This window comes from Pleurodeles waltl, chromosome 10 (genome assembly GCF_031143425.1).
Source record: "Pleurodeles waltl isolate 20211129_DDA chromosome 10, aPleWal1.hap1.20221129, whole genome shotgun sequence".
Classification (NCBI taxonomy): domain Eukaryota; kingdom Metazoa; phylum Chordata; class Amphibia; order Caudata; family Salamandridae; genus Pleurodeles; species Pleurodeles waltl.
Genome location: NC_090449.1, coordinates 123471009 through 123496812, shown reverse-complemented (window position 1 = coordinate 123496812; position 25804 = coordinate 123471009). Strand labels below are relative to the sequence as shown.

At 43.6% G+C, this 25804-nt stretch overlaps 1 protein-coding gene across 3 annotated transcripts in view; it reads right to left on the bottom strand.

Annotated features, from left to right (window-relative positions):
• The window catches only part of BRAT1 (BRCA1 associated ATM activator 1), a 172207-nt gene that overhangs the window by 120211 nt on the left and 26192 nt on the right, over window positions 1-25804 (bottom strand). For all 3 annotated transcript variants that reach the window (XM_069209953.1, XM_069209955.1, XM_069209954.1), the window contains exon 2: window positions 1481-1623. In XM_069209953.1, the coding sequence (XP_069066054.1) occupies window positions 1481-1607 (127 nt within the window). In that variant the 5' untranslated portion in view covers window positions 1608-1623. The remainder of the gene's footprint in view (window positions 1-1480; window positions 1624-25804) is intronic.

Below are 25804 nucleotides of genomic sequence, written 5' to 3'. Positions count from 1 at the left end.
AGATAACCACTGGAAAACCAATAGGTCTCAGCAGTGATGCATGTGGCTCTGAAAAAGCTTCTTTTGTTCGTATAAACCTATGGGTGGCCATCTTTGAAGATGGCTACTATTCGATACAGCAGAATTCTGAGCAAAGGGGGACTTGGGGAAACGAGAATGATTAATAAAAGGAGCAGAGGGCCACAAAGGACAGTGGGGGACAAGGGAGAGGCAGAGAGAGGGGCAGGAAAAAGGCCTTCATGCACCACGGTGTAAGCTCCTGAAGTCAGCAGTGATAAGATAAAACATAACCAATCAAAACAAAGTATGAACAAATGCTCCATGGGCAGGACAAACACAGAATATGAAGGAAAGCCACTGAAAAAGGAGCAGGGAACTGAGATACACAAAAATGTTTTAGAATCATGAGCAAGGGTCAGACACAGCTCACTAAGTCTATACTGGATACAATAGGCAAGTTTGTCAATACACTTATAAAGGTGCCAGCTGGCAAGCCCTAACAAGGAAAGAACTGAGTCTCATCACCTTCTACAAATCATTCTGCGATTTACTGCTGTCAAAATTTTAAGTGTTACAGTGGCTCAACTCAACTGCACTAGTTGGGATTCGACATGTAGTGCAAAATGCACATTGATTTGCCAACCTCAGTAAACTATCTGTCAGACCCTCAAGAACGAGTTACACATTTTAATAAAATGTTAAGACATAGACACTACCGATAACATACATGTTCAGGTTATGAAGCATTAATTTAAAATGTGATATTCAATGTCTCCAAGGCTCTTTTGGTTCTGCCTCTGAACTAACCTTTCCTTTCCTCTCTACAGTGCTGTGTTTGCACTAATTCACTTCTTTTTGTGCTCAGTTTAGAAGTTCTCAACATTTCACATTAGAACAAATAAAGCCCACTTTTTTCCCGGCCATGGAGCATGTTGAGGCAAATCTTTTCATGGTGCAACTATTTGTTAAATCCTGTATATTACGTCCTCCCTGGGCGCTGGGCTTCTTTTTTGTTTTTAATAAAGAGTAGGGATGGAGTGAGAAGCAAGGAGTAGGAGAGAGGAGGCAGAGAAAATAGTTACTCAGTTCACTGCATTGCAAGGTCTAACATCAGCAGTGCAAGGGTACAAGCCATTCAATCGAAACACTGATACCGAAATGCTCTTGGGTGGGGCTAACACAAGAATAGGTAGGAAAGCCGTTCAATCAGGAGCATGGAAATGAGAAAGACAAAAAGCCATCTACTCGAGGGTAAGAGGCTAATCCAAAGCACACTCCCAAGCATATGTTTATGAAACAACAGGTCTTCAACAGACAGCTAAAACCGTCAGTATCTGAAACTCAAAAATATTATCCAAGTGCTGGAAGCACAAACAAAGGTGGTTTATTCAAGTACACTTTTCAAGAGATTGATAGGTCCTTGCACACAACACACACCATCACTAAAGTGAATGCAGAGGCATTTAGAAATTCAAGTTACCTTGTTCAACTAAAATTCTGAACCAGTCGAGAAGTTTCTCTAGACATGTGTCATCCGATAGTGGCTGCCGAGGGTCTGCCAGAACTGCACAGACAGCTGGCAGAAGTTGCATGCATTCTCGGTCCATGACGAGCTTCAGATCTCTGCAGAGGTGATAGATAGAAAAGTACTCATTGCGTCTCTCCTCACCATCATACACTGCGTTAAAACTGTATGTAGACATCAGATACATCAATTGATATCTTTAGCAGTTGCTAGAACATTTGAAGTATAGGTACACTAAACTGAGAAGACTGGGAGGAGATTTCTGGCAAGATGAGTGTGACAACTTGCCAGCAGAGAACATCACTAAACAGATAAAGTTTATTGGTGTGATAGTGTTGCATTACTCACAATGCTACGTAATGGCAAAATATTGTAGCAAAGTATAAAACAAACACTGGTGAAGCCAATAGATATGGTTTATGAATGCAATGCCTCGTGTCATTAATGGATTTAGGCACTTATTGAGTCATCATACTGAACTCCATCTCTCATCTTTGAACTCATGTTTCAATTCATTCATCTACCGACCAATTCTTGCATTGACCCTCTGACACAACCCTAACAAAACACACAGAAACTCAAAATATATGCATGATACATTAGAAGAATACAAGTAGAAAAAAAGATAACATGCTGCTTGTAGGAAACTGGGTTCTGGTTGCTGAAGCCCCCTTGCTTTTTGCCTGGGTTTTGATGCAACTTTGAATGAAGTGCACTGGTCTCCAGCTAAACCGTCCCCAGTGTCAGTGTTCCTTTCCCCAAAACAAGACCGCTAGTCACCAGATCCCCAAGTGACCAGGCCTTTAACACCTTTATTAAGTCCCTAGTAACTGGTACCTCTAATACCTAGGGCATAGGTACCAAAGAGGGTCCCTAAGAGCTGCAGCATAACTTGTGCCACTCGAAGGGACCCAGCGCCAAACCCATACAGTCTGCCACTGCAGGCTGTATGACAAGGTGCTCCAAAAAGTTAAAATATAACATGGCGCACACTTGTGTGCCAAGTTCCCTAACACTGCCCATAATATTTGTAAATCACCCCTACAGCGACCTTGCAGCCCTAGGGCAGTGCGCATTACAGGGGAAGACATATATGCATGAACAAATATGCCCCTACTATGTCTCTTTTGATTCTTAAACACAGAAGGTGAACAGGGAAGCCATTTTCAATACATGTGCTGGACAATGGTCAATACGACTTCCCCTGCTCAGGGGTGTGGAATTTAATAAACTATCTACTTGTCCATGGGACAGGTTGCTTCATAAATCTACTTGTCCTGTAAAAAAATCTACTTGTCTTTTTGGTGCCATGTAGTGTGATGACAAATTATGGCAGCAATTTCATTATGTAAGAGCTCTGATAATAGCCTCTCGGATTATGCCAGGACTAATACTCTAGTGGGGCTTAAATACTAGCAATTTCAAGCCCTACTATAGAAATTTCCTTTTTTTGCCACCTTTCTGTGGATCTACATACTGGGGCTGGAGGAAACAGTTGGTAAAGGTTCCAGGGCCGAAATGCCTTTGAGTCTGTGCAAACCTTCAAACTTGCATGTATTAGAGATTTTCACCAGCTCTTCTCTAATCTTTTCCCATACCTAGAAAGGTTGGAAACTTACTCCTGACAAGGGCAGAAATTGAAGTTCTTCCAGTGTTGGGAAAAAAGTGGTTGGAGGGAACGTGAACCTGTAAATGCTCACATTTTCGCATGAGCAAATCTCCACATGTAAATTTGCTCAGGCTATAAAACAGTTCACAAATAAATATTTTCTAGGAGTACAATCTCCTGGTCTACTTCTGTAAATTCTTGTGAATTCACAAAAGCTATGAATGCACAGACATACCATGGGTGCACTTTTGTGACTTTCTTTAAGAATTGGGCCCCTAATTAGGTCTGGCACTAACTAAGACATTTTGTGTTTATTGCAATTCTATTTCTCTCTCTATCCATCTACCAGCTGGCTTAACTGTGAGTGATAGTATTCTGCTATGCCACAAGGAGCATATTGGCACACAAAGTAGTTTTGTTCACTGCCGGGAACTACTGTGGCAATGGGTGTTGTTTGAGACCAAATAATTTTTTTTGCTTGTTGTCAACGTTTGTTGCAAGGGCCTCGTAGTCGCCACAACACTAAATTGTTACAAAAGCCATGTCAAAACATCACACATTGACAAAACCAAAAGACTGACCAATGTCAGACCGGTTGGCTTTGCCAGTGCTTGTTTATTTTCATGTTTCCTATAATCTTGTTGAAAATGGTTACACTGATTTTTCAGGCTTTGTAATAATGAACCACAAATAGAAATTCGAACAGCATTAACATATGGACACAAATATAACCTCAGCTTCAGATAGTGTCCTTCCCTGTAAACTGGCAGCCTATGGGTTTGTGCTGCAGGGGGTTGGGCCTACATGTCCCAAGGACAAAATAAACAAGAAAACTTGTTGTCCTTGACCCCAAACAATATGTCCTGGGCGTCGGGCTATAGGAATTCCTTACCCCTGCAGCTACATGATGGCTTCACTGAACCTACTGATGTTTGGTATCAAACATCTTGTATTTCTAAACTCGCCCTGATTCCAGAGATGGATTTATTAATGCTTGCACCAGGTGGAGCCTTAGAGGTGCCCCCTGAAAACCCACCAACTGCTGGTGTGCGTATTGACTGGTTTCCACCGGTCTGCCACCAACAGATGAGTTGCTGTCAGGCGGCTAAGAACAAAGCCTGCTCTGGCTGGGGTGTTAACACACCCCTCCCAACAAAATAACACACAAATATGAATTCCAAGGCAGGAAGCCCATTGCCCTTGTTATGCAGATCTGGCTTTCCTAAGAAGGGAGACACCAACCCCCCCACAACAGGGCCCATTTGGCACCTGGACAGGTGGGAAAATTATCTATGCAGAAGGAGTGTTGCACTTGCAGGCTGGACACACCTCTAGGGTGAGCAGCCTGAAGTAAACACAGCCTTGGAAATTCCACCATCTTATGTGTGGTGAAATTCAAAATTCACGGAAAGGGTGATGCCCACTCCCCAAAGGAGATGGTCATCTAGGGGACGTAGTGACCCCAGAGGTAAGTAGCCCATTGGCTACCAGCCCTAACTGCCCTTAACATCCCTAAATTGAGTATTTAGGGCCCCCCAATACCAGGACCACAGATCTCCACTGGGCACAAAAGAAGAAGAGGACAAACAAGACTGCTGACCCAGGAACTGAGGAGCATGACTGACTTGGAGCCAACCCTGCCAGACTGCCTGCTGCACCTGATCCTTGCAGAGCACCCGCCTGTCCTGCCGTTGTGCAGACTCCAAAAAACCCAGAGAGCTGCCAGTGCTTCTATAATCACCAGAAGAATCTCCTTGGATCAGAGGAGCTGCTTCCCTGCATCTGACGCCACTGTTTGCAAAGGCTGGTACTCTGCCCCCATACAGACCTACATACAAGATTACAAAATTAAATAACTTTTATGGGAAGACTCAGTATCAAAATATGTTACCATTAGAGCCCAGTGCACAACGCGCTGGGCACAGGGACAGATTTATCTTCCCTTTATCATGTATACAACCCTCGCATCAAACCCTACCCCCTCCTTACCTTGTCGGGTGGAACCGAATTCTGGTCCTATTTTTCTTCAACAATGAACCAAATCTGCATGCTTCTAAGCCACTTCCTTATATTGCGATTTAATCTGGCGGTCCTGAGCAGATAACTAGGGACTATATCTTATGTATTTCATCTCTAGGTGTGACACACTAAAATATGGATTGTGCCACCTCCAAGAGGGGAGGGAGAAATCACTAGCTGTATGAGTTTTGCAGGCATGCCTCCCCAGAATTGATATCTAATAAAAAAGTACCCTTAATAATGTGTGGAGGTCTGTGTAAAAGGTAAAGTGAATATTTATGAGGGTATTATTTAATTTAGTATTCATGTGTCTGTAGTGCGATAATTTGGTATGCGATAGTAAGTAAAAGGGGTTGCCTAATGTGATTGATGAAATACAGATCCCCTGTTGAGGAATAGTAGAAATATAAGGAAATTGATTGTATTAATGTTTTTTTGCCCATAGATTTGAGACTGAAAGCTAAATTAACGATACAGTACTCATTTTGAAATAATTTTATGAATTTGCTGAAAGATTGGAATATATGGGAAGAGAAGGGGAAAATATTGGTGATGGCTTCTTGGATTAACTGTCCCCCTGAGCACTGCCTGGCATTAACTGTATCCACAAACACTATAATTGGGGGTTAGAGACCGGGCCCCGCATGTGGATGGTGAACCATGGGAGAAATAAATTTACACACTGGGGACCAACAAGATAGTAGGATCCTCATGATATGATTATAACTGTTAATTAATTTGCTCTGCCCATATAGGGTGATTCGCCTTGGGGAAATACAGGAGTATGAAATACCCTCTAGATAAGGATACAAATTTGTGACTAGCATCGAATTTTGCTATTAGTATAATCCACTATGAATGCAGGTGAGTGTTGTGATATATGATGTAATATGATGATGAACTGCATGTTTGTTTTTATTTGAACCAGCATGGATTGGATTGATTGCTCACAATGGGTGTTCTTATGTGATGTTTTAATATAGGAATAAGGGTGATTTTCAATAGGGGTAAGTTTGTCGCGGTTTAAACAAAGCCCGGGTGGAACTGCGATGATATGGGTGACGAGTTTAGGGCTTCTTAAGTAATGAGTGTAGGATTGGAATTCGTGTATTTTTATTTGGTTATTTTATATTCTTATATAGATATGGAATGAATATGGATTGGGAGAATCGTCCTGAGGAAGGTGGTAAAAAGGACTGTGAAAAACCACCGAAACGAGTTGACACAAGTCAAATTACTGGACTCATTGGAACTGGCCAAGAATAGACGAGATATTGGTTGCATGAATCAACTGGCCACTGTATACCTGATTTGGGACAGCAAAAAGACAATAGACCAAGGAGGGTGTCTTGTGAGTGGTTTCCCAATTTCATTAGACCAGAGATTGTACAGAGGTCCCCTGTGGGGCCTGTTGGCTTTTTTATGATGGTCTGTTTTTAAATGTTTTTAACTGTGTATGGGATTATTTATTAAATATGAAATTTTGATATTCCTTTATTAAGATTGATCATTTGCCTGAATGAATGTATGAGAAGAGAACTGAGTGGTGGATAGCATGATAATTACCCTAGGGGGTTATTTCTTATAATTACTATTTATGAAGGGACCCAATGAAAGGGGGCACTATGCATATAGTCTGGGTCCATCCTTATTGGTTTACAGGGGTAAGAAATGACAATCCCAAAAGCTCTCTATTGTGGTAGTGTGGGTGATATCAGAGGGTAGTGCTGAGCATTTGTTGAATCTGCAGAGTCAATAAATGAGACCCACTCAAGAAGCAACCTGAGACTAATTGGTTTGAAAAATGGTTACTTTGTTTGTATTACATGTAAACACCAAAACATTTGCAGAAAAAAAAATACTGTTGCAGTCCTTAGGGCGATTTGCAAGTAAGTAACACTTTTGTAGATAAATGTGTTTTTACACAGCACGGATTACAGAGTATTTTGTCTGCATCAAAGTCCTTACACTCCATTCTCAGGGGTCCCCTGTAGGTAGGAGGGTTCCAGGGGTGCAGAGTTACGGACAAGACCAGCAGTTCCTGTTTTCCTGCCAAGGAGTGTCAGGGTGCAGTGGTGTTGATCGTGTCAGGTTCCCGGGCACCGAACACCTGGTGATGAGGGTGTCCATCTGGAAAGGGAATGCAAGGGGAGACCTGGGGACAAGTCCGGGAGCTCTCAATGGGAGGGCTCTATCAGTGGGCATCCGGACAGCAGGGAGACACCTTATGAAGTCATGGAGTGCTCGTGTGCATTGGATCCTTAGCTGGTGGTACTTCCCTGTCAAGGTGCACACGGTTCTTTGGGTGGCCTTCAAAAGGAGAGACAGAACAAGGCAACTGGACAACAGAGAAGGCTGTTCTCCCCCGCCGGCAGGTCTTCAGTTCTGCAACTGAAGTCTGGGATGGGCTTCAACAAGCCTTGGTTGGTGCAAGGGGGCCAGTACTCCAGGTTTTGGTGCAGCTCGGATCCGGTGGATCCTTGAGGCTTCTCATATGGTGGAGAGACAGGACTGACTTCTTGGAGCACAGACACCTACTTCTGGACTGCTGCTATGACAGTGTCCTGGAAATCAGAAGGCCAGTGTACTGGGTGTTGTGGACGGTGCCTGCAAGAAGCAGGAAAGTAACTCCTCCACTCCCAGGGAGATGCTGACAGGCTGGTGAAGTGCTGGATAACCTCCAAGGCTTTTGGAGTCCCCCACAGCTGCAGGACGAGTCATGATGTCATGACTGTCGCAACAGCAGTAGGTCAGCAGGCAGGTTTCGTGCCAAACGCTTACCAGGCACACACAGTTCTTGCTCTCCCAGCTCTTCTGTTTCCTCCTCTTCTTGTTGACAGGCCAATCTGGCTTCTGGTGTCGGGAAGCTGCATAAATACTGAATATAGGTGTGTTTCAGGGGAGTGTAGGGTAGTAGTCAATGGGCTGGGGTGTGCCCGTGGGTGTGCCTTATCGTTATGACCGCTTTTTGTGGGGAGTGGGCATATCCCTATCCCAGAAGGCCTAGTTCCAACCAAAACCAAGCTGGTGGAATGCTTCTTTGAATGTTCACCTCGGGTGGCACACGTTAGGGTATTGGCCCAGGGGTGGTACACGCCTACTGACAAACAATTTTTTCCGCCTGTGCTGGTGCCAAATGGACCTCAGGGCAGTGCGTGGCTGCACCCAGGACTGGGGAAGCCGGGGTGTGCATACCAAAGGCGGCAGGGTCTTTGAAGACCCAAGCTTTGAATGCAGACCCGATAGCCATCCTGCAGTAGAAGGTGGTACACCCCTCTCAGGAGCAGACATTGTTTCTCACCTCTGAGAGCGCAGGGTCTCGCCTCCACGGGTCAGAAATGTTTTTGGTGGTGGCAGACTGGACTAATCAGTCCAGCACACCAAGAGACTAGTGGGGTTCAGGGGGCACCTCTAAGGTGCCCACTGGGTGCATGTTCGAATACCCGAGGCTGGTATCAGCCCAGATTTATCAAGACAAGGTGTTTGATACCAAACACCATAGTGTTCGGTGAAGTCTTTATGTGACTGTGGACTCTGTGTACAACATTTTTTTGTGGTTGCAAACCGCAAAAATAGCCATTTGCGACCGCAAAATGGCCAGGTACGATGTACCATCCCTATTTTGCGAGTTGGTACACAGTTACAATTGCAGTTTAAACCATTAGCAAACAGGTGAATGTAAGCGAAAATACTTTTTCAGAGCAGGCAGTGGCCCCATGGATTACTACCTATTCTGAAAAATTTTTAAAAAATTTAAAAACTTTGCACTTTTTTGTTTGAAATGCATCCCGTTTTCCTTTATGGAAAAGAAGCTGCACGTAAAAAAAAAACTGCTTTATTTAAAAAGCAGTCACAAACATGGTGGTCTGTGGTCCCCAGCAGCCCACCACCCCTGTGAGTGCGGCCATCCCAATGACATAGCAAATTACGACCTACCTAAGGAATATTAATGAGGAAGGTCATTTGCAACCCCATTGGAAATCGCTAAATGTTTCTAAGACACATTACATTTAATTTCATTTTGCAAGTCTCTAATTGAGATTCGCAATTAATTGCAATTAGAAACTCACAAAATGAAATGGTTGCACATCTGGTCCCAGGTCACTCATGTTGACGAGTGTCCAGCACATACCTTAAAATGGCTTCCCGGTTCACCTGCTATGCTCAGCAATAGGGCTCGACATCACAGGGCCATATCCGCTTGTGCAAATATAGCCACGCAATAAGTGTACTGCACCCTGCCTTAGGGCTCTTAGGCCTGCCTTAGGGGTGACTTACATATACTTAGCTGCAGTGATGTAGCATGGCACACCTTGGTGTGCAATGTTGATTTTCTCATGGCTTTTATCAAGGCACGTAGACCGTAATGATATCGGTGTGTTTCTTATTTTTAGGAGTGTCCCTGAGGGTGGCACAATCTGTGCCACACCCCTAGGGACCCTCTCCTCTGCCCAGGCCCTAGGAACCAGGTGTACCACTTACAAGGGACTTACACAGGTGTAGTGTGCTAATTGTACACCATTTTACCTGTTTTTGGGGAAAGAGCACTGGCACTGGGGGCCTGTTTAGCAGGAACCCTGTGCACCTCAGTCGAAAACCCTTAGTACCAGTGTCAAAAAGTAGAGGTTGACCATGTCAAAAAAGGGGCACTTTTTCACAACTACCCTCTGATAAGCCTAACTGCTTGTTAGGGTGTCATTTGTGCCTCTGGTGTTTTTCTGGACCCTTTACATAGTGTACCTCTTTTTGGTCCGCTGTATAAAGAGCCAGCTTCCTACACTGCTGTATAAATTTGGCTGCCGTATGCTTGTAACAATGAAACTAATTATAGCAGAGGTTGCCTGCAGAGGTACTGTAAATCATATTGTTGTTTTAAAGTTCCAGCATGGCCACTGAGTTGAGAACCAACGTGTTGGTCATCTTGGAATCATAAAGCAATGACACCTTATGCAGAGCAGCATTCTGGTTTAGAGGAAGTCATCGCGTGGGATGCGGCGCACTGCAGATGAAATGAGAGGCAATAAAGAGACTAGTTACCACTACGAGTCAGAGCTATTAGCGTTGTAAATTCCTAACTGGACTTTTCTTGCCTCTTAAATTGAAAATGAAAAGTAAAACAGCTGACATAAGCGAGCAGATTCAAAGTGCCATGGCCACCATGAGCGTGAGCGCGAAGAAGAGACAAAAAGAAGTTCGCTCGCAGTCAAACGTTTCGGCAATCGAGCAATTAGCCATGTAACAGGGGCAGTCTGCAAGGTGGCAACAAAACCGCCAAGGAGGGACAAACGTAAGCATTTACCAATTATAACAAATAATTTTTGAAAGGCAAGCCCACGAACGAGTGAACGTGATGGGCGTGCAATGGGTGTGGTTAAAGCCCACAATTCTTCCAACAGGTCAAAGCGCTTGTACGCTCTACTTAAATATCAGAAAAGACAAGAAAGCAAAGAAATTAATAGGGAACTGTAAAAGGAGAAAACTGAAAACAAAAGGAATGGCCAACCACCCCGATACTGAAGGGCACTCATTTTTAGGTGAATGTGATTAGAAAGAGCTGTTATTCACAGGACAAGAGAACCAATGACTGATGTTTTCTAAACCATTACCTAATGCAGTACACTGTTATGGATGGCAGCAGAATGTAAATGACAAATTGCAGAACAGAGCTGTAACTAAATGGCAGAACAGAGCTGACCCAAAGGCCATCTATGTACCTATATGGATGTCTATTTGAACATATGTATAAATGTATGTATGATTTAATTATTATCTTCATTACAAGAAACACAGCTAAAAGGAGATAAGGAGAGTCTAGCAAGAATGATTACAGTGCAAGTCTTCCACCCTCCACCCCCTGCCCCCAAGGCTTCCGGATGTGGTAAAAAAGACCAAAATCCTTCTCTTTAATGGTAATCTGTGGCATTTCATGAAACAAAACAGCTATGTGTAGCCTTAAATGCCTATTGACTTTACCATAGACCTTTCCCAATCAATATGCCAGGCCTACTGCACTTAACTTAACTTTTCGTTATAAAAAGATCAAACCTTTGGCATCAGAAATATTTTTCCCAGTGAACCAATCAGATCTCTAGCTGTTGTCATTGGCTTGTCACCATAACCAGCTGAGGTCTCCTGACTAAGCTTAAGTGTATCCACAAGGCAACCATCAGGCATACAGTCATAAAAAAAGTGTACACAATTACAGTTGGCAAAGCAAAATGCTAACTCTCCTAAAGGACCTAACAAGGAGTCTGACAAATGTTGTACACCAGGTGTCTCCAACCAGCTGGAAGACACCTTCAGAGTAGCTCAGACCCTTGAGTTCATTTTATATAAGCACATGGTCACATTTCTTTTTTAAAGTTAAGGGAAGGCTGTGTTTATTTTACAATATTATCTTCAGGCTACAGATAGCAGGGCCTGATAATGAGCAGTGCTGGCGTCAGATTTATGACCTGAGGGCACAGAGGTGAAGAATTGAAGCACTGAGGAATTTAAATCTTAACTAAAAGTCTGTGTCTACCGGTGTGAGAACAAAAGATGTTTCTGAATGCTTTTAAAACTAGTGGAAATGAACATGAAGTGTTAAATTAATGATTAAGTTAACTTTTCATTTTAATTCATTTTAATTTTGTCCCATTTCAGAGTGTCCCATTTACAAACTGCAGGTCTCTTACTCCTGGTGGCCAGTAGGTACTGTGCTATATTCATAACTGAAAAGTACAATCATTTTTATTTTTAAAATCTGAGAAATTTAAAGTGAAGAAAAATATTAAAATATTGAGTCAATTAGGTCTTAATATTTTTTGAAGCATGATACTTCACTCTAAATTTCTCCCATTTCAATAAATGGCTGTATTTTTCTGTTATAAATGTGGCACCCTGTTTACAGGCCATTGGGTGCAGGATGCCTGATGTTTGTAAATGCGACACTTTGAAATTTTTAAAGTGTGGGAAAATGTTCCATATTATAGTCATTTTTGCAGAACATTAATATGCATTTTAAAATTCTCCCATAAACAAAAGGCTTCATGACTGTGTACATATGACACAGGCTCCCTTTCACCTATTCATACACATCTCATACGAACACAAGACCTTGCTCTCACTGGAACACGCCAGCCCTGTCATAGCGCCCCTAGTCAAGAAGTATTTTGTTCAAAGCATAGTTTTTGGCTGTATGGGCATCAGACTTAGTAAGTGAACTGGGTGGGGAGTGCCCAGTAACATTGCACGAGTGCCTTGGCCTTCAGTAGCTCACAATAATTTTCACTGATCAGAAGTAGCTCTCACTGTAGAAAAGGTTGGAGACCCCTGTCCTATACCCATGTTTTTTCAGAGGGGGAAACCAGCACCAAATGGTTTTCTGAGAGATTCCATGTAACAAAATAATTTTCTGTAGGCTTTTATAGAATACCAACAATCTACCCTTACATGCCTATTGACTTTAACACATAATTTTTACAATAAATATATCATTTTGACTGTCTTTGTGGCACCTTTTTATTATAAACTATCAGGTCTATAGCCTTTATTGTTGGCTAGTAACAATAACCAACCCAGACCAACTGTGTTGATCAAAAGCTCTCCTACAAGGCAACTATCAGGTATACTGTAATACAATTACAAATCTATACAAAATGCAGTTTAAAAACAATATAACATCCTTACTAATAGAACCTAGTAAGGATTATCATGTTGCACATCAATCATCCCTATTGTTCAGGTGGGACACCAAAACAAAAATCCTTACCTAATATGGTAATCTGCTAGATTCTATGTAACAGAATACATGCCTACAGGCTTAAACAGTGTAACAACAATCCCTTTGTAAATGCCTGTTGTCTTTCACACATGTCTTTCCCAATAAATAATACCTACTTTCTTTGTCTTAACTTTTCATTATAAACAGATTACACCTAAAGATAACAAAGTTTCACTTTTCACAGTGAACAGATGAGGCCTCCAGGCTTTACAAAGTCCTTGACATGTTATACTGTCAACCATCAAGCATACAGTTCTAAAATTACAAATATGTAACAAAACATATACATTTTTTTAATAGGGCCTAACAAGAATTGTCAATGTGAAATTCTACACCCAAGGTTTGTGAGAGTGGGTAACCAACACCATAAATCTTGTAATCCGTAAATTACATGTAACCAAAAACACCTTTCTACAGACCTGTAACATAATGTGATACAAATGCACTGTTCAATACCTGTTAGATTTACCATGTGCTTTTCAAAGTAAATAAGCCGGGCCTACTGCCTTTGTAATAACTTTTCATAATAAACAGGCCAGGTGTATGTCATCTGGGGTGAAATGTCCCTGCATACCAATCAAGCCTATAGCTTTTGTCATTGGTTTGTCATCAAAACCACTTCAAGCCCTCTAAGCTTTCAACAAGGCGGCAACCATTTGACATAGTCATAAAAGTATAAATGTATACAAAATGTAATTGGACGAAGCAAAATAGAATCTCTCCTAACAGAGTACAACATAACAAAACACCTGTCTAAAGGCGTTGGCACAGTGTCTGAACAATCCATCCTTAACAGCATGCACTCTTTAACATACGTTTTTAACAATAAGTAGGTCAGGCCTACAGGCTTTCTTATAATGTTTCACAATAAACAGATCAAATCTATGAAATTTAACATGGCATTTCCCAATTAACCGATGAAGCCTTTACCATTGGTTTACACCTTACCCAATAGTGGCCTATTCAAGTGCACATAAACTAACAACCATTATGTATGCAGTTAAAAAAAATATACAAATGTGTAGAATGTACAGTTTGCAAAACAATATGTTAGCCCGTTCAAAAGGGCCTAACAAGAACCAGCAAGGTGGAAATCCAAGGGTTTGTCAGACTGTGAGGCAAATGTCAAAACCCCAGCCTATTACGGTAATCTGTTCCATTAAATATGGCAAACCTGTCCACAGCTTGTAACACAATCAGGGCTCGAAAAATCCACTGGACCACTTGCATGTCTTATTTGATCAGGTCAGCTATTTTTAATACTTACTCATAGCTTCTGGCCAGTTGACACTGAACAGTTGTTCTGTTCAGCTGAAAAGTGAAGGGACAATAAAAGATGCCTTTAAATCTTGTTCTTATGTCACAATTGCTCTGTGTTCACAGACAGAGGTCAAAAGTCAGTTTTTCTTACAATTAATTTGCTACTGACTGCAGAGCTCCAGGTCTTTGTAAGGTGAACTGTGTGATCTGCTGCTTAGAATGTAAAATAAAAGGATATAGGTAGTCAGGTTTTTCCTAACACACAACATTTAAATGACTATGTCAACTGTGCAAACATTTCCAAATATATTTCAGTAATTGTGAAAGCACTTTTTTATATTTCTGTGTGATGAAAAAAATATTTTAATAGGATGAAAACAAATCAGAATAGTTTACATATTGATGTGCAAAGGATATGTTTCCTGAAACCCAATTTTCAAAGATTGTTAATACACTATATAGTTTTATCAGTTAAGCTGCAAGTTAGTGGAGAGATTTTTAGACATTTCTTGGAAAGTTACTGTATGTAGATGACAATATCTTACCACATCATGGTTTAGTAATATATTTTTTTTTAACTGAGTATTTAAGCAAACTGAGAAACACTCCTGCCCTGATGGCAATGTTGTTAGTAAACTAAAAGTCCTAGGTTATGTGGGCTAGATGTCATGGGTATGTGGGCTAGATTCTTGTGATGCATGCAGCAAACTCTAGTCTACTTAATCAAACAAAAGAGGTTTTTTGTACTGCAGAAAAGCTGAGCTCACATATTTGAAGGTGCAATCATGTGAGAATGAAGGAAAAAAGCGACTCTAAACTATTTGCCTAAAATCACGGGTCAAGTACATTACAGTTAGGTCGAGCAGATTATTTAAGTTACTCGACCTGCATGTCTAGTAACATTTTTATGATTTTTCGAGCCCTAACAATGTGATAACAACCAACTGTTAAAGGCTTACTGGAGTTAACAAATGCTGTTTGCAATTAATAAGCTAGGCCAACTGCCTTTATAATAACGCTACATAATAAGCAGACCAGGCTTAAGAAAGGGGACAGAAGGTTTCCCAATGCACCAAGCAGGGCCTCCAACTTGTCAGTATAACTCAGGCCTACAGTGTTGATTGTAAGATTTCCACAAGGCAGCCATCAAACACAGTCATAAAATGTATACAAAATTACAGCTAAATAAGCAAAATACTATCTCTGCTAAAAAATAAAATAAAAAATAAAATAAAAACTTAACAAGGATTATTACATCGCAAACCTTCTATAATAATGGTTTGTCACACGGGGTAGCCAACACCAAAATCATTGTGTACTACGGTAATCTATAAGATTCGGCCGTGTGCGGCTTGGGGTTGTGGTGGGTTGGCTGCAGGCCCGGCAGCCAACCCCAACATGCAGCCAATGGGTTCGGCCGTGTGCAACAGGGAGTTGACCACAAGGCCTGGCCTGCGGCCAATACATCACAGCCAACCCCCTGCACGCAGTCAAATCCCCTGCATGGAACCAACCCCATGTAGAAGGCTGTGCACAGCAGGGGGTTGACCACAGGGTCTGGCCTGCAGCCAGCCCTATGGCCAACCCCTTACAGGCAGCCAAATCAGGTGGGGGGGGGGGGCGGGCACGCAGCCCCGCTCCCCGGGCCAATTTTGTCTCCGAGGACCCCTTCCCCTGGGGCCTACCACATTTGTTTTTAGGGAAGGGATGTACGTCACCCCCTCCCCAGGCTGTATTTGGTCTGTATTTTGAAATTGCTCCTGCCAAGCAAGAGAAGACTGAGGTTTCCCTGCCCAAGCCAGTGAGGGCAAGGAAACCACCATGGATGCCAGCCCTGGGTGATGTGGTGCCTATGGCCATTAATAACTGAGTGGGGGGCTGTACATCCCCCTTCCCTTTTGTCTGCACAGCAGGACCCTGGAGGTTGGGGTCCCTGGGGCAAAAAACAGCCTGGGAAGGTGGGCCACGTAACCCCGCCTTCCTCATTTTTGCTACGGACCGCATGGCCCCCCCTTCTTGTTTGATTTTTACAACCAGTTGCAGGGTGATGAGGACCCCAGGGCTGAAATAGGCCTGTGAGGAGGGACGCGAGGCCCCACCGCCCCTCAAACTGGAGGATGGGGTCCCTGGGGTCGAAGTTGGCGTGGGATGAAGGCAGCTGGCCCCCCTCTCCCATTATTATAAATATAAGCAATTCCATCCGGGACCTGGCCCAACCGGGGGCTAATAACAACAAGCACAGGACACTGTGCTTTTCTGAAAATATTCCTGCGGATCAAGCAGTTTCCCCCAAAACATTTTTGTTAAAAAGGAAATAACTTTTTGGTGCTTGCGAGACCCCATCACCAGGCCTGGGGGTCAGGGTATTTTTACCCTGCTTGCCACCCCCCTTCCCAGGCTCTGCACCTAGAAAACCTCACAGGGGAGTAGTGCGCTTTACAAATTCCCTGATTGATAGATATATATATATATATATATATATATATATATATTATTTTTTAGTACTGTTTTTGCTCGGGACTCAGCCGAATCCCAAGATGGATGCCACATTTTTCTGCTTGAAGCGGCAGTAGCCAATCAAATCTCATTTTGACATGTCAGATTCACAGACCCTCCGCATCACTAGATATACATAAATCCAAAACAACTGAACGGATTTACACCTATTTACAACTCACACTGGCAAAGCCAATAGGTCTTTCCTATGCAAAATTTAGTGGCTTAGCAAATGTTTTTTTTTTTTTTTTTTTTTTTGCCATGTTGCAAATGTATGAAAGTAAGGATAAAAAGCTTTATGGTACAGCCAGTGATGACTGCATGATGGTGGTTTTTTTTTGGGGGGGGGGGGTTTCCACTTACAGCTATGCTGCACTCAAGCCAATGCTGCTGTATAAATGTCCCTGTAGATCTATAGTCCGGTGGGCCGCAAGCGCACTTCTGACCTTTGCATGCGGCCCCCTGTTCAAATCATCTAAATCATAAAAAATGTCTTTGTGCAATATAGCTGTGCTCTTAAAAAGTGCTGAAATACTTTATATGATTTCTAAGCGCTGCCTGAACTGTGAAAAAAGGAGATCCGTACACTTTTAAGGTGTGCAAGTGTGTAGTTGAGGAAAAGAGGAAGCCCCGAGGGAGGAAACCCATGAGGGAAGAGAGGAAGGGTCAGGAAGCCCAGCAGCAATGGAGGAGGCGGCACTCGCTAGGAAGTGGGGAGATGGCAGCCATAGCTGATTACAAGCTTGGGATGGTAGTAAAATATAGCACTAATCATTGTTCAGTGGGTTTCCTAGACCTTTTGGCCCCTGAAACACTGCACCTGCTGCACCATTCAAATCATGGCTCTAGTGCCTGCAAGGTAATTACACTTGTGACTGCTTACTTAGTAGTAAATGATAGCAGAAATTAGTGTTCAGTGGGTTTGCTTGAGCTTTGGGCCCCTGTGCCACTGCACTTTCAAATCATGACCCTAGTGCCTGCAAGGTAACTGCATTTGTGACGGCGTGTTTAGCAGTAAAATATAGAAATAATTGTTGTTCAGTGGGTTTCCTGTGGCTGTTGGCCCCCCTGCCACTGCACCAGCTTCACCATTTAAATCATGGCCCTAGTGCCTGCAAGGACAAATGAGGAAACAGTTTATATCCAGTAATATGTGTTTCAAAAAAAGTCACAGTTGCAGATGGAATATATACTTACTGTGTAGCTAAACAAATATTTTCATAAAATGTACCTTTATATTTAACCAAATCTCCAAAACGAGAAAAAGCATATGCTTTACGCTTCAAAGTGAAAGTAAGCATTTTTAAATTGTGCGACTGGCTCTTTTCTGTGAAAAGATCTTATCCTGTGCTTTATAGCGAAAGGGCCATAAACAGTGTAAATTGCCCAAGATCACAATATGTTAGGCTGAAGCGGACTGTGAAATGCGGTTTTGTACTTTTTTTCCTAAAAAGGCAGTTTCACAAATTAAAATGGACAAACCAAAGAAGAGGAATTCTGAAAACAAGGTGTTAAATATGAAAATGACTGCAAAAATTCAAAACATGTATTTCGTTCACACGAAGAACCGTTTAATCTTGGGTAAATCAGACTAAATTAGTGCGGTCTGCAAGTGCCCTCCTGAACTTTTCATGTGGCCCCATTGGAAACGGGCTAGCATTTATTTACAAGTTAATCGACGTGAAAGAAAGCAAGTAACAAGGGTGCCCTGCCACCTTCATTTGTAAAGACATTTTGCAACGTGAAAAGTATGAAAAAGTTTGCAAGAATTCCAAAAATTTATTTCATTCACGTTTCATCTTAGTAGTACTAGTACATCAGACTAAATCAGTGCAAGTTTGTTTTTGTAAGTATTAGTTTTCAGCCATGATTTTAGAAACATTCACGCTTCCACCCACCCTGACAACACGAATAGTGAACTTCAAACCCCCATGAAAGGAAGGCAAATGTTTTGTGCAACTGAAGAACAAGATACCTTTTGAGATGGCTATGTCTAAAATACAATTAAATAAACAAACATTTGCAATGCAACGGGTGTCACATTATGTCGAGTTAAAGCTATTAGCGTTGTAAACTCCTAACTAGACTTTTCTTGCCACATTAAATGGAAAAAAAAAAACGAGCTGCGAAATAAAGAGAGAAAGTAGTCCAGAAACCACACGGAAAATATGGAGCCTCGTTGTTTCCAGTAGTTTACCAGGGCTCTCAAGGACGGCTAAACACCAGAAAAGGCATGACGTATGCATGCCTTTCACAAATGAAAACAAGCGGATTTTAAAAGGCAAGCCCATGGACCAATGAAAGTGACGACTGTAACATGGGCATGGTTAATATCCCTCTAAAGAGAGATCAGAAGAGGAACGGAACGCTTTGCGCTCACCCCTAAAAAGGGCACAAGCAAGTTCCATGGTGAAAGTACACTGCATTCCTCTTACCTGTAAATGCTCTCAATTTGAAGTTAGCCAAAAGTAAAATAAACACTAGACTCCCTCAAGACACAGCTTGACATTTCACATCGGCTTTTGAATGCCCAGCAAATGTGGCGAGATAAGAACAAGATTTATGTGCCTGTTTATTTTAGAAAACGAGTTTGTTGAAGAATACTGCATACACAGCTTTAGCATGGAGAGGTACAAACAAATAAAGCCAGCAAATGGAAAGCCAGAAAATGTGAGTTACAAACCACAAAGCCAATGGCAAGCAACGTGCAGAATGTATTCCCAGGTCAACTTTCTGAAACTCTCCAGGATGTCCTTTGCATACCACACAGCTGCTCTGTCTGCGACCTAAAAAGCACTCTTTCTGGACCAAGATCTAGCGCTCTGCAAAATTTGGGTTAATTCCTTTCAGTGGTTCGGGCTGTAATGGTGTTCAAAATCACTATGGGAAAGTGCATGGAGATAATGCATTTTACCCCCCTTCCCCTTTTCTGGGCCCCTGCTTGACGAATCACCTCGAAACATTCCAGACTGCAGCCAAAGTGAGTGGCAAACTAGTTTTTAATTTTTTTTTTTGAAGATTTGTCAAAATGGCACCAAACTTATTGGCAAAACAAAAAACGGTTTTGCTGTGGAAACTAGGTCCTAACGGTAACTGCCTACTGGTGACCACCAGTAGGTTAATAAATGTTGTTAGATTCTGCATTAAAACTTCAAGTACTGTATCACAGACTGTGCCCAGAGTGTGTGTTTTCAGCAATTGTTTTCTGTGGATTTGTCTGACTGGCTTGCTCCGCCGGCATACGCAGCACCACCTCTCATGTGTCCTGGGTCCCAGATATGAGCAACTTTGTGTTGGAGATATATATATAGGTTCAGCATAAAACAAAACAAAAAATCCAACCTATGTGCACTTTAGGTTATCCACCCACAAAGGGCTGAGGGGCCAGCATTGCTAGAGGCTACACAATGTGGCCAACCCCTGCTCTGCTTGTCTGACAGTTTTGCTGTGTATGGGCTGGCACTCAAAGAGGACTGTGTGCAGGGACAGGCTGTAGACGAGGTCATGCTGCCAACCAAAGCTGGATTGACATCCACTGACCGCTATGACCAACTACCACTTCAAATGGAATGACGTGCAGCAGGAGTTCGTAAAAGAGATCTTACTTTTTTTTTTTTAAACAAAAAAAGTGACGCTGATGGAAAAATAAAATAACAGTTAAAAATAAGTAATTATTCTGGCTCAGTCACACAAATCCACTGAAATTCCTTATGTATAGTATGCAAGGCACATAGTTCAGATCAAACTTCACGATGCCCACCATGTACAAAACACCGACTTGCAAACAGCATTGACAAAAGTATAGCTCAGAAAGAGATAAACATGAAGGTGTCACAAGTTCAATTGCGAGTTGCGTTCATAGTATACCAGTGTAAGGAAATACCTCCTTGGCATGGTTGCCCCCTGACTTTTTGCCTTTGCTGATGCTATGTTTACAATTGAAAGTGTGCTGAGGCCTGCTAACCAGGCCCCAGCACCAGTGTTCTTTCCCTAACCTGTACTTTTGTATCCACAATTGGCAGACCCTGGCATCCAGATAAGTCCCTTGTAACTGGTACTTCTAGTACCAAGGGCCCTGATGCCAAGGAAGGTCTCTAAGGGCTGCAGCATGTCTTATGCCACCCTGGAGACCTCTCACTCAGCACAGACACACTGCTTGCCAGCTTGTGTGTGCTAGTGAGGACAAAACGAGTAAGTCGACATGGCACTCCCCTCAGGGTGCCATGCCAGCCTCTCACTGCCTATGCAGTATAGGTAAGACACCCCTCTAGCAGGCCTTACAGCCCTAAGGCAGGGTGCACTATACCATAGGTGAGGGTACCAGTGCATGAGCATGGTACCCCTACAGTGTCTAAACAAAACCTTAGACATTGTAAGTGCAGGGTAGCCATAAGAGTATATGGTCTGGGAGTCTGTCAAACACGAACTCCACAGCACCATAATGGCTACACTGAAAACTGGGAAGTTTGGTATCAAACTTCTCAGCACAATAAATGCACACTGATGCCAGTGTACATTTTATTGTAAAATACACCACAGAGGGCACCTTAGAGGTGCCCCCTGAAACTTAACCGACTGTCTGTGTAGGCTGACTAGTTCCAGCAGCCTGCCACACCAGAGACATGTTGCTGGCCCCATGGGGAGAGTGCCTTTGTCACTCTGAGGCCAGTAACAAAGCCTGCACTGGGTGGAGATGCTAACACCTCCCCCAGGCAGGAGCTGTGACACCTGGCGGTGAGCCTCAAAGGCTCACCCCTTTGTCACAGCCCAGCAGGGCACTCCAGCTTAGTGGAGTTGCCCGCCCCCTCCGGCCACGGCCCCCACTTTTGGCGGCAAGGCTGGAGGGAACAAAGAAAGCAACAAGGAGGAGTCACTGGCCAGTCAGGACAGCCCCTAAGGTGTCCTGAGCTGAGGTGACTCTGACTTTTAGAAATCCTCCATCTTGCAGATGGAGGATTCCCCCAATAGGGTTAGGATTGTGACCCCCTCCCCTTGGGAGGAGGCACAAAGAGGGTATACCCACCCTCAGGGCTAGTAACCATTGGCTACTAACCCCCCAGACCTAAACACGCCCTTAAATTTAGTATTTAAGGGCTACCCTGAACCCTAGAAAATTAGATTCCTGCAACTACGAGAAGAAGGACTGCCTAGCTGAAAACCCCTGCAGAGGAAGACCAGAAGACGACAACTGCCTTGGCTCCAGAAACTCACCGGCCTGTCTCCTGCCTTCCAAAGATCCTGCTCCAGCGACGCCTTCCAAAGGGACCAGCGACCTCGACATCCTCTGAGGACTGCCCCTGCTTCGAAAAGACAAGAAACTCCAGAGGACAGCGGACCTGCTCCAAGAAAGGCTGCAACTTTGTTTCCAGCAGCCTTGAAAGAACCCTGCAAGCTCCCCGCAAGAAGCGTGAGACTTGCAACACTGCACCCGGCGACCCCGACTCGGCTGGTGGAGATCCGACACCTCAGGAGGGACCCCAGGACTACTCTGATACTGTGAGTACCAAAACCTGTCCCCCCTGAGCCCCCACAGCGCCGCCTGCAGAGGGAATCCCGAGGCTTCCCCTGACCGCGACTCTTTGAATCCTAAGTCCCGACGCCTGGGAGAGACCCTGCACCCGCAGCCCCCAAGACCTGAAGGACCGGACTTTCACTGGAGAAGTGACCCCCAGGAGTCCCTCTCCCTTGCCCAAGTGGAGGTTTCCCCGAGGAACCCCCCCCCTTGACTGCCTGCAGCGCTGAAGAGATCCCGAGATCTCTCATAGACTAACATTGCGAACCCGACGCTTTTTTCTACACTGCACCCGGCCGCCCCCGTGCTGCTGAGGGTGAAATTTCTGTGTGGGCTTGTGTCCCCCCCGGTGCCCTACAAAACCCCCCTGGTCTGCCCTCCGAAGACGCGGGTACTTACCTGCAAGCAGACCGGAACCAGGGCACCCCCTTCTCTCCATTCTAGCCTATGTGTTTTGGGCACCACTTTGAACTCTGCACCTGACCGGCCCTGAGCTGCTGGTGTGGTAACTTTGGGGTTGCTCTGAACCCCCAACGGTGGGCTACCTTGGACCAAGAACTGAACCCTGTAAGTGTCTTACTTACCTGGTAAAACTAACAAAAACTTACCTCCCCCAGGAACTGTGAAAATTGCACTAAGTGTCCACTTTTAAAGTAGCTAATTGTCAATAACTTGAAAAGTATACATGCAATTGAAATGATTCAAAGTTCCTAATGTACTTACCTGCAATACCTTTCAAACAAGATATTACATGTTAAATTTGAACCTGTGGTTCTTAAAATAAACTAAGAAAAGATATTTTTCTATAACAAAACCTATTGGCTGGATTTGTCTCTGAGTGTGTGTACCTCATTTATTGTCTATGTGTATGTACAACAAATGCTTAACACTACTCCTTGGATAAGCCTACTGCTCGACCACACTACCACAAAATAGAGCATTAGTATTATCTATTTTTACCACTATTTTACCTCTAAGGGGAACCCTTGGACTCTGTGCATGTTATTCCTTACTTTGAAATAGCACATACAGAGCCAACTTCCTACATTGGTGGATCAGCGGTGGGGTACAAGACTTTGCATTTGCTGGACTACTCAGCCAATACCTGATCACACGACAAATTCCAAAATTGTCATTAGAAATTGATTTTTGCAATTTGAAAAGTTTTCTAAATTCTTAAAAGACCTGCTAGGGCCTTGTGTTAGATCCTGTTTAGCATTTCTTTTAGAGTTTAAAAGTTTGTAAAAGTTTGAATTAGATTCTAGAACCAGTTGTAGATTCTTAAAAAGTATTCCAACTTTTAGAAGCAAAATGTCTAGCACAGATGTGACTGTGGTGGAACTCGACACCACACCTTACCTCCATCTTAAGATGAGGGAGCTAAGGTCACTCTGTAAAATAAAGAAAATAACAATTGGCCCCAAACCTACCAAAATACAGCTCCAGGAGCTTTTGGCAGAGTTTGAAAAGGCCAACCCCTCTGAGGGTGGCAACTCAGAGGAAGAGGATAGTGACTTGGAGGAAAATTCCCCCCTACCAGTCCTATCTAGGGAGAACAGGGTCCCTCAAACCCTGACTCCAAAAATAATAGTCAGAGATGCTGGTTCCCTCACAGGAGAGACCAACACCTCTGAAATCACTGAGGATAACTCCAGTGAAGAGGACATCCAGTTAGCCAGGATGGCCAAAAGATTGGCTTTGGAAAGACAGATCCTAGCCATAGAGAGGGAAAGACAAGAGATGGGCCTAGGACCCATCAATGGTGGCAGCAACATAAATAGGGTCAGAGATTCTCCTGACATGTTGAAAATCCCTAAAGGGATTGTAACTAAATATGAAGATGGTGATGACATCACCAAATGGTTCACAGCTTTTGAGAGGGCTTGTGTAACCAGAAAAGTGAACAGATCTCACTGGGGTGCTCTCCTTTGGGAAATGTTCACAGGAAAGTGTAGGGATAGACTCCTCACACTCTCTGGACAAGATGCAGAATCTTATGACCTCATGAAGGGTACCCTGATTGAGGGCTTTGGATTCTCCACTGAGGAGTATAGGATTAGATTCAGGGGGGCTCAAAAATCCTCGAGCCAGACCTGGGTTGACTTTGTAGACTACTCAGTGAAAACACTAGATGGTTGGATTCAAGGCAGTGGTGTAAGTAATTATGATGGGCTGTACAATTTATTTGTGAAAGAACACCTGTTAAGTAATTGTTTCAATGATAAACTGCATCAGCATCTGGTAGACCTAGGACCAATTTCTCCCCAAGAATTGGGAAAGAAGGCGGACCATTGGGTCAAGACAAGGGTGTCCAAGACTTCAACAGGGGGTGACCAAAAGAAAGGGGTCACAAAGACTCCCCAGGGGAAGGGTGATGAGACAACCAAAACTAAAAATAGTAAAGAGTCTTCTACAGGCCCCCAAAAACCTGCACAGGAGGGTGGGCCCAGAGCCTCTTCACAAAACAATGGGTACAAGGGTAAAAACTTTGATCCCAAAAAGGCCTGGTGTCATAGCTGTAAACAGCATGGACACCAAACTGGAGACAAGGCCTGTCCCAAGAAAGGTTCCACTCCAAACTCCCATCCAGGTAACACTGGTATGGCTAGTCTCCAAGTGGGATCAACAGTGTGCCCAGAGCAAATCAGGGTCCACACTGAAGCTACTCTAGTTTCTGAGGGTGGGGTGGATTTAGCCACACTAGCTGTCTGGCCGCCTAACATGCAAAAATACAGACAGCAACTCTTAATTAATGGGACTAGAATAGAGGGCCTGAGGGATACAGGTGCCAGTGTCACCATGGTGACAGAGAAACTGGTTTCCCCTGGCCAATACCTGACTGGAAAAACTTACACAGTCACCAACGCTGACAATCAGAGAAAAGTACATCCCATGGCAATGGTTACTTTAGAATGGGGAGGGGTCAATGGCCTGAAACAGGTGGTGGTCTCCTCGAATATCCCAGTGGACTGTCTGCTTGGAAATGACCTGGAGTCCTCAGCATGGGCTGAGGTAGAACTAAAAACCCATGCAGCAATGCTGGGTATCCCTGAACTGGTGTGTGTGAAAACAAGAGCACAATGCAAGGCACAGGGTGAACAAGTAGAGCTGGAGTCTGGAAGAATGGCCCAGCCTACCAAGAGAACAGGAAAGTCAGTTGGGAAACCAACTGCAACACAGCAAAAGAAAGGGAACCTCTCTTCTCAGGAAGAAGTTCTGCCCTCTGAGGGAACTGAGCCTTTGGAGCTTGAACCTTATCAGGTTGAGCTCTTAGGCCCAGGGGGGCCCTCAAGGGAGGAGCTGTGTAAGGGACAAGAAACCTGTCCCTCTCTTGAAGGCCTTAGGCAGCAAGCTGCTGAAGAGTCCAAGGGCAAGAAAAATGGAACACATAGGGTCTATTGGGAAGATGGACTCCTGTACACTGAGGCCAGAGACCCCAAACCTGGTGCCACTAGGAGAGTGGTAGTGCCTCAGCTGTTCAGAGAGTTCATCCTAACATTGGCCCATGACATTCCCCTTGCTGGACATTTGGGACAAACCAAGACGTGGGAGAGGCTAGTCAACCACTTCTACTGGCCCAATATGTCCAACATGGTTAAGGAGTTTTGCCTCTCCTGC